The sequence below is a fragment of the Arachis duranensis genome, chromosome 6, assembly GCF_000817695.3.
Source record: "Arachis duranensis cultivar V14167 chromosome 6, aradu.V14167.gnm2.J7QH, whole genome shotgun sequence".
Lineage (NCBI taxonomy): Eukaryota > Viridiplantae > Streptophyta > Magnoliopsida > Fabales > Fabaceae > Arachis > Arachis duranensis.
This window is the reverse complement of record NC_029777.3, coordinates 108,434,264-108,443,556: the sequence shown is the minus strand read 5'-3', so window position 1 is coordinate 108,443,556 and position 9,293 is coordinate 108,434,264. Positions and strand designations below refer to the sequence as shown.

The following is a 9,293-nucleotide window of genomic DNA, read 5'->3' as shown; positions in this document are numbered from 1 at the left end:
TTCTTCATTTAATATAAAAGCTAGAATAATTCTAAATATTGTTTAATACGGAACCTTATTTAAGTTTTATACGTCTGATACAAATTTATCGAAAAACTTTACAAATCTAGCTTTTCTTGGTCCAACGACTTTTCTAAAGTAAAAATTCATCTTGTACTTTGTAGACACCAAGAGGTAATTATAAAACAGTAATATTATATAACCAAATTATTTTGATAATCAAGTTTTACTAGATTGATCCAATAATTTATTAGTACAATAAAAACAAATTGAAGAAGAAAGAAGAGACGCATAAGAATAAGAAAAAGAAAAAAATTAGTTAAACTTGTTATAAAAATAACCTATTCTTTCAGCATTTTTCATTATAAAAGGCAATTGACATAATGGTATAAAGGAGTACGTAATAGTAATACTATAAACACTAAATACATAATAATAACGGTAAAACAGAGGGGGAATTCTTCAAAACCTTCACCAGCTTTTAATAGGCTAACACATACCAAAAAGAAAAAGGGAAAGGAAAAGAGAAAAACAAAAAGCTACACACTTTATATACATCCTTCGGCACTAATGATTAAAAAACTAAAACAAAATAAGGCCGTATACAAATTAGCTCGCATTTTAGACAACTTCCAATCCTCACTCTTTGCACAAGATTGATCAGGTATTTTTGAATATTGAATTCAAGGCCAAAATAACGCCTTATCTGTTATGATGTTAGCACTGAAATTTGGCAGGGTAAGAGATATGTTGTTATTTGCTTGTTAATTTTGTTGTTGGTCTCCAGGGTAAGCGTTTCAGTTGTGAAATGTGTGATCTCAGGCTACACTCTCTTACCTGTTCATAAAGAGGTATTTTTTTCATAGTGAGTTTCTAGTTAATACCCTCCTATTATGTTTGAACATATCAAACGAAGAATCAAGAGAACTTTAGGCCTCAAAGCCCCCTTTCTATTAGAGATGTGTAATTTATACTCATTTTTGTCTCGTACACTAAGCCAAAACACTATAACGGATTAATGGATGAAGTGTGAGATTCACGGGATATGTCTCACACCCAATCAAATAGTAAAATGGTGAGTAATGGCTCAATGTAAGAAACAAAATGAGTGCACATCTTTTCTGATATACAAAATTTACCTGCATGGTTGTTAACATTGACAAAAGGTCTTTGCACTCTTCAAGCAAAACCATCTCCTTTGCACTTAAGTTGGCAACTTCAACCACAAGTGAATTCACTTGCCCAACCTATCAAATTGCAAATGCTTTAAGGCCAAATTGACATGTCATGTCAAAGTTCAAAGACTAAATTAAGTTTATAACTCAAGTATTTAACTATTGCTGGAAATTCGTACACGTGTAAGTTTGTCAAGGCTCAAGGCCGCGGGAACAAATTAAAAAGAAAGAAATAAAGCAAACTGGGTGGGTCATGCCGTCTGCAGTTCTATTTCACTGTTACCTCCATGCAAATCAACAGGAGGTTTAGAGAGGTGAGATCAACAACTATACATTAATCGTGCAAACATTGGTAGTGGAGAGAAATACATGTTAGCAGCACCGTATAACAAATTAGTGTTTCGATAAATACAACATATATCAATCCAGTGGTCAACTTGCTGGACAAGAAATACAGGCCGACTTGTGAAATTGAGGAAAAATGGAGAGAAATGAGCAAGAACACTGTTTTTTTCTTATGGTTATGGTTACAAGGAATATGGGTTTTAATCTTCATTTTTGTCTCCCTAAAGCTAAAATACCAAGTCCAACTACAGATCAAAATGAAGGGAAAAAACACATGGTCATCAATAAAATATATTTGTTTTTAGAAATTAGAACTAAAATTCTCGGAGGGATTTGGAAAATACATATTGGATTTTCAAAAGAAATGTAGTAAATTAATTAATATGTTACATCCCCCACCCCTTCCCCTTTTTTTTCTTTTCCCCTCTCCCTCCTCTCTGTCCTTTCTCCTCTCACTCTTTCTCTTCCTTATTTTTCTAATTTTGTGTCCGAACAGGATTTCCTCTTTCACTATACATACATGTGCCATCCCTAAATGGAAAAAGTCACAACTCATAACAACGGACTCAATGCAAAAAGTGGTGGTTATACTGTAGGATTTACTTAAAAACAAAGGCAGAATTTACTACATCAAACTAAACCAAAACTCTTTACTGATGCTAATGTCTGTTGGAATACCACTAAAACGTAGTTGTGTTAAGTGTTAACAAAAAGGCATCCTGTATTCCTGCTTCTAATCAAATACCTCACTCGAAAGTAGACATGAGTTGGGCAATAAGAGCACAAAAATTAAGGAGTAGGCATATAACAGTCGACAAATATATATCTAACATGCATATAATTGTATAATTTTAAGCCTTCGAATGCAATAAAAAGTATGCCTTTTTACACTTAGGTTGAAGGGCCAACAGCCAAGGTGGTATAGTTGTAAAATGTTTGGAATTCATTCAAATCTCAAACTATAAATAAATATTACACCATGAAAAGGCATCGAGCAACAATATGGTTTCTAAATTATATGGTTCTAAAAGCGTAGAATTTAATCATTGTTAAATATGATCTATATAAAGAGATTAGATTATCATTGAACGGAAGATGATTAGATGAAATTCTGAGCATGATGCAAATTGGCAACTGTTCATTTGTCAATGATATGGGCCCCATCAGTAAATGTCCACCATAACACTGATGTACCGAAAACAACCATGCACGTAGCATACCAAGCGGAAATAGGGAGTTATATAAACTTATTGGGTTTAGCTACGAAGTACAAAGTGAAGTGTAGAACCATAAGTCGTTCAACACTATAGCTAGCTGGAAGTTCAAAAATCAAGTCCAACACAACTTTCTTGAAAATGCAAACTAAACCTTCTTGAGAGATTATTGCATGAGCATAAGACTATGATCTCACATTAAGGGCACACCCCAATGGAAGTGAGTTCTGCCAAATTTGGTTAAGATATGATCACTTGTTTAAGTTTTCGACCAACTTTATTACAAGTTTGCCAAAACATGTCTTACATTTGTGCTTATCTAAGAAATTTTCAACCTTATGTGCTTTTATCTCCTGATCACCTAGCAAGACCAGACTTATGGTGTATAACACCCTTTTTCCACCATAATCATAATCTACACCAGGATATACCAATGTCACTTAACAGTTATTAGAAAATCATTTGACATTTACATGGCTCAAACAATAAGTGAGACCAAGGTCACTTAACAGTTATTAGAAAATCATTTGACATTTACATGCTCAAACAATAAGTGAGACCAAGGTCAGTAGATGTGGCATATTGAAGAAACGCATACCTTTGGTAACAGCAGGCATATCGACGATGCCATTGCCTGCATCACATCCATTGCTGAACAAATAGCGTCCTTCACGTTAAGCACATCTGCCTGAAGGTAAAATATAGAGGGCTCCACATTAATGTTAAATACGTAAATGAGTAATCACTCTTGAGAGGAAGAGAAAAATAAGCTTTGGGGGGGAAAGTAAAATACCTTGGCGCCGCTAACAACAGGAAGACGGAGCGTGCTACCTTTTAATGCTTCAATAGCTCCTGAAAGGGAGCTAGAGTACATCCGATCCAAACTTGGCCAGTCTTCCAAATACATCATCTGCACAAGATGATTCCCATCAAGAATTTAACATCAAACTTTAATTTCTCTCTAGTATATTATGCATGCAGGAAAATAGATCTCTGTGAATCAAAATGGAAGAAGTTTTTAGTTTTTTTCTGCACACAATTTTGGTGTGATTTCGATTTTCCTGCAATTACTTTTCCTTTTGGAGTATCCTCTATGGTTCCATTGATAAAAACGAACACCCAATAATGAACAGAATCCAGTTTATCCAGAAGGAATTGCATGAGGGATTCCCATGAACAAATATAGAGGCTACTTTTGATAAGGATAATAAAAAAAATGTATATTATAGTTGACAACCTAACTGGATGAGAGTTATGCTATGAAGGACCACGTGACTTGACGATCAAACTAATGGATGAAACTTTAAAGAAGGAAATGCAACTATAAACCAAATCAAGCTCAAAAGGCACAATCAAATTTCAGCAGAAAGGAAGCTGAAGATCTTACTTGGCCCTTGAGGATGGACATAAGCTTCAATTGTTGCTTCAGCAATTGTAACTCTGTTCTTTTGGCTCTAACAGATTCTCGTAGTTTTGAGGTTGCTAACCATGCATCGTAGAGGCTTTTCTGAGACAATGAAGAATATTAGGGGGCAAAAGCAACAAAATAAACCAAACATGCAATGCAAAAGAAGTGCTGAAAGCAAAACAAATACCAGCAATTGTAGTATAACAGGCATAAAAAAACTATATCTACACCCGCTTTTCCTTACACAAGAGCACCCTAAAATTGCAAAAATGAGGCTGGTCTTCGTGATATGACGCTGATTAGGAAGAATAATTCACACAAAACACAGATTCAGAACATTTACTCTGCATAACATGAGATTACACTTCCAAGTTCCAACAGTGTCTTTCTTCATTACATAAGTTTGGTGACGGTCATGGTTTTTATTGCCGACAGACAAGCATATTATGGCTAATTGCATCAAAATCACATTGCAGCAGAAACTGTAGTGTTTAGCTAAACTTTCCACAATCTAATGCAAACACCATAACTTCATTAGAAACATATATTCAAAATTTAAATATTTCAAAAACATACCTCTGCATTCAATGTCTGCGCAGAGAGGGAAGCATCTGCCCTGGCGTTAACAAAACGCCATTGCAGGTGCCTGTTATACACAAGCCTCAATAAATGCGCATCCACAATTCGATTTTCCCCAACCTTTCCTCTCGGAACATCAACAGCGAAGCTCAGAACAGAAGGCTCATTCCCGAAGAACCTGTTGTTCAAACTACCAGCAACTCCGTTTCTAACCTTTGCAGGACTCACCCCTCTTGATGACGGTGACCAGACCGCCGGAGACGGCGTAGCAGAGAGCCTCATTGGGGAAGCAGGTCGAACCGCAGAGCGAATTGGAGAAGAAGCTTGTCCCCTGCTGTTCGCCGCTCCTCGCGGGGACGGTCCAGGACTATCGAACGATGTTCTCTTTGGCGCCAGAAGTTTCTGTGGAACCGTCACTGCTCTATTTCCACCGTTTTTGTTGCTAGCTTCTTGCCAGAACCTCGCCGGAACAATGAGTGAACGCGAACCTCGCTGTGCTCCAGCGCCAGAAAATTCCTGTGCTCCGGAGGAACTACCGGAAGTCACGCTCTCACTATCGGAACTAACGAGCTCGTGCAGCGACTCAGATCCACCATAATCTCTATTTCTCTCCGATCTAGTTATGGCTCCGTCGTGTGAAGAAACCCGTGCGTCCATCGAATTCTGCAGCGACCGGACCACGCTCGCCGGCGCGCCGAGTTTCCTCGTCAAAGAATCGCCGCAATCCAAGCTCCTGTTCATGCAATTTGCCGCCGGAAGAAGTTTCCCCGGCCATCGGTGCTGATCCGAATTTCCGCTCCCCCTCGGCGTCGGCGTAGGAGTCGCCTTCCTCCTCTCCGGCGTGCTCTTCCTTAAACTCGCCGGCGTCGGTGACGGCGCCGGCTTGCTGACCTGGATCGGGAACGACTCCCCCTGGAACGAAACAGACAAGCTCCTGGTCGCCGTGAAGAGCATCCTCTGCGCCGCAGGCGCCTCGGCTCCGCCTCCGTTCGCCGTACTCGGCCGAGGAGTCCCCTGCCTCCGCCGCTCCACAGACTGCGACCTCTTTGCAGCAGCAGAAGAATTCACCGTCCTGGTCACCATCGGAGAATTGCACCTTCTAGGAGTAGACGACACTGAAGATGACGAAAACGACGTCGTTGAGGACGAACATGACGAAGTAGAAGTAGGAGTGGACGAAGACAAGTAGCGGGAAGTGACTTCTCGAGCCTTGGGCCTTCGTGGTGGAGCGATCGCATTGTCCGATTCGGAAGGTAAGAGAGGTGGTCGTGCTGGCCTTGGGGTTGGGGTGCGTTTGGTGTTAACTGGAGCAGAAATTGCAGCTACCATTGCAAACTCTGAGATTCTTCGTTTTCATCAATAGTACATTCCAAAATCCAAACACGTCCTTGGGAAATAGAAAACACAAGGTAAGATGTGAGAACCCTAAATTAGAAAAGAAGAGCACTGAACGGAGAGAGGGGGTTGAATTTGGAGAAAAGAGGTAAGTGAGAGTGTTATATAACGGTTTTGGCGGCGAAAATGTGAAGGTGAATGTGACCGTTACGCTTCGCCGGCGATGAAGTATGAAGGAGTGAGAGAGTGTAACTGTCACACGCTGCGCGATTGGTGTTGGATTTGGGAAAAATCAACGCCAGAAATGTGAGGGAGGGACGAAGGTAAGTAAATGACACTGTTACACACGTACGCGCCATGTGGAAGGGAATAAATGCACTCGCCAAGTTTAGAGGTGCAGTTCTGGAAGAGGATAATTTGGTAAAAGAGAATGTTTTATATACTATTTTGAATTATACACTTTATTTTTTTGGCTCACGTCTTTTACTGTATTTTAAAATCAGATTAAATGCGTGCAATGCAATATAATGGTAGAAATATTTTATAAGAAGAAAATAAAAGAAATATTTCATAGATTTGAATTTCTTATATGCAATTAACAATCTTATAATTTTTATGTGGTTTCCTTCCCTTCCCTCTTTATTCGTGGGCTTGTGGCTGTTGGATTTGTGATCTGGAGGGCATTTTTGTAAATGGATACGAGAGTTCACGTCACTTTCCCTGTGGTGACGAGCAATTCTTAATATTTCATGAAAAAATGGCAAACAGAAGAAAACGACGTAGAAAGAAGGGAGAACTATATATAACGAGGAACTTGGAAGAGGGAATGAGTCTTGGGAGAGACGTTACGCAAACGACAACAATATTGCCACACTTTTACATGAAACGACAAATTTCTTGGGGCATACCGGTTAATAGTAAACGGCGACAATATAAATATATACAATCATGTTATTTATACACTAAAATTAGAAGAATAGATCTTCTTAATTTTTTTAATAATTGAAAAAATAAAGTATAATCTCTTATCATTAATTTTATAAGTAAGACTAAAAAATATATAAAAAATAATAACAAATTAAAAATTACATTTTATTTTTTTAATTTTTTTAACAATAAAAAAATTCATTCTCTTAAAATTAGCTAATTATTAAAATATAAATATATATTAAAAATAAATTAAACCACAACCATATTTATATATAAATATATTAATAATTAATTTTAATAATTAATTTTAGTGTACAAATACCATTCTTTATATACATATATACTAAAAATTTGTTACTATAAAAAGTAAAAGTTTTGACTAAATTTACATGAAATATATATTACGCATTATATTTTTCTTTATAAAAAGAATAATCTTCCGTTGCAAAGTATAATATTGGAGTTCATTCTTCTCTGCATAAAAAGTAACCATTTCGCTTTTTAGTGAATGGTTATGGACCAATAATGGTGGCGGACAAGTTCAAATCAACTTCGATACTTCGTACATTAACTACATTATTATGAGAATGATGATAATTAATAATGATATAATAATAAAAAATGGACTTGACCTATTTTATACTCCAACGCTCCATAAATTGATAATTTACTAGTTATGTTGTTCACACACATACACATATAATATATTAAAAATATATAAAATAATATATTAAATATATAAATATATATATAATGACTAATTTAATTATTGATTTTTTATATTCCAATTGAAATCCCATCAGGTGAGCTATGATATCTTTGGCTGGTATGATCTAATTACAATTAACTATTATTAGTTGGCCAAGTTATTAGGGCTAAACAATTATATAAATACGACCTACTTGTTATGAATGGTTCAACAGTTAAAATCTTAAGGAATAAGGCAAATTCGATTTGTGTTCAAAAGCTCAAGATGTGTAAATTGAATTCAGCAACTTTAATTTAGTAGTGAGAACTAAGAAGTGACACCATTTTATTTTGGGAATCTAGGATTTTGATTAGAGTAAATAGGTGAATTCGATTTATATACGAATGAAAGATAAATATAAATTAAATGAGACCAATTCGATTTAATCTTGCAATGCTTAGTTAAGGTTCTTCTTCTCTTCACACGATTTACTTTCGATCCTCCATTGTTACATACATGAGAGAGAATTCAATAAAGGCCAGAAAGTGAAAAATTTCAAAATTATTGTCATATATAGAGGACGATCCAGATTATCTTTATCAATTAGATGGGATTATCTAGATGGGATTATCTATGTTGCTGATAACATCAATGAGAAAGTAATTATACAAAATTTTGCTTGTTCATGTTAAATTTAAAATGTTAGTGATCTGCAATAATTTAGAATTATTAAATAAAAAATATTTGTTAGAGTAATGATTTGGAATTGTTGATTATTAGAATTTTTAAATTAAAAATGCTAGTGACAGTAGTAATTTAGAATTACTAATCATAGTTAAATTTAGATAGGTGATGATTATATATAGTTAAATTTAGACCGATAGTGATAATGGTAGTTAAATTATAGTTGTTAAAATTTTATTTCTATGAATAAAGTTAAAATAGTATAAACAGTAGAGATACCAAAATTGAATTTTGTATATAATGATATTCTTAAATTTTAACCTTTTAGGATAAGATTGTCATCATTTTTAATAAAAAGTAGTTATATAATTATATAAGCTAAGATATTATATAATTTTTTTCAATAGGTTACGAATAATATTAAATTTTTTTATTCAAGTTATTTATTGACCGTGTAAAATTTATTATAAATTCTTAAATATATTTTTTTAGGGAAAGTATGAGGAGCCAATGAAACATTTATACAATGTGTACAATGGAGGTTTATGGAATATTAGAGATATAATCATTAGTGTTACATTTTTTTATCATTAGTCATTATAAGTGTTATTCGAGACAACAACAATTAAGAATTACTTTATTTCATAACATGTTAAAGATAAATCGAATTAGCCTGATTCGATTTAACTATATCTCTTTCTAAATTAAATTTGGTTGTATTAATTTAATAGATTACCAAATTCTAAACTCTTACACTAATAATTTTAAGTGGTCGAAGTCAATTTATTTATTTTAAACTTTTGAATATAAATCAAATTTGGTTAATTTGATTTATGTATAAATACACAAATTAAATTTAGCTGATTCAATATATATATATAAATATAGGATAGGTATATAATAATCAAACTCTAATCAAAACATATGTATACTTT

At 34.8% G+C, this 9,293-nt stretch overlaps 1 protein-coding gene across 2 annotated transcripts; it reads right to left on the bottom strand.

The window, feature by feature from the left end:
* Positions 1–298: 298 nt before the first annotated feature.
* On the bottom strand, positions 299–6,442 carry LOC107495828 (protein SNOWY COTYLEDON 3). Of its 2 annotated transcripts, XM_052263173.1 has the most exons (7): positions 6,227–6,442; positions 4,719–6,108; positions 4,122–4,241; positions 3,528–3,644; positions 3,333–3,422; positions 1,140–1,247; positions 299–837 (listed from the first exon to the last, which is right to left on the bottom strand). In XM_052263173.1, exons 2-7 carry the CDS (start codon positions 6,048–6,050, stop codon positions 754–756), a joined length of 1,851 nt encoding a protein of 616 aa, XP_052119133.1. In that variant the 5' UTR covers positions 6,051–6,108; positions 6,227–6,442; the 3' UTR covers positions 299–753. The 2 variants fall into 2 exon arrangements, with proteins under 2 accessions (XP_052119133.1, XP_015972511.1); XM_016117025.3 differs by having other exon boundaries at positions 4,719–6,441.
* Positions 6,443–9,293: the final 2,851 nt, after the last annotated feature.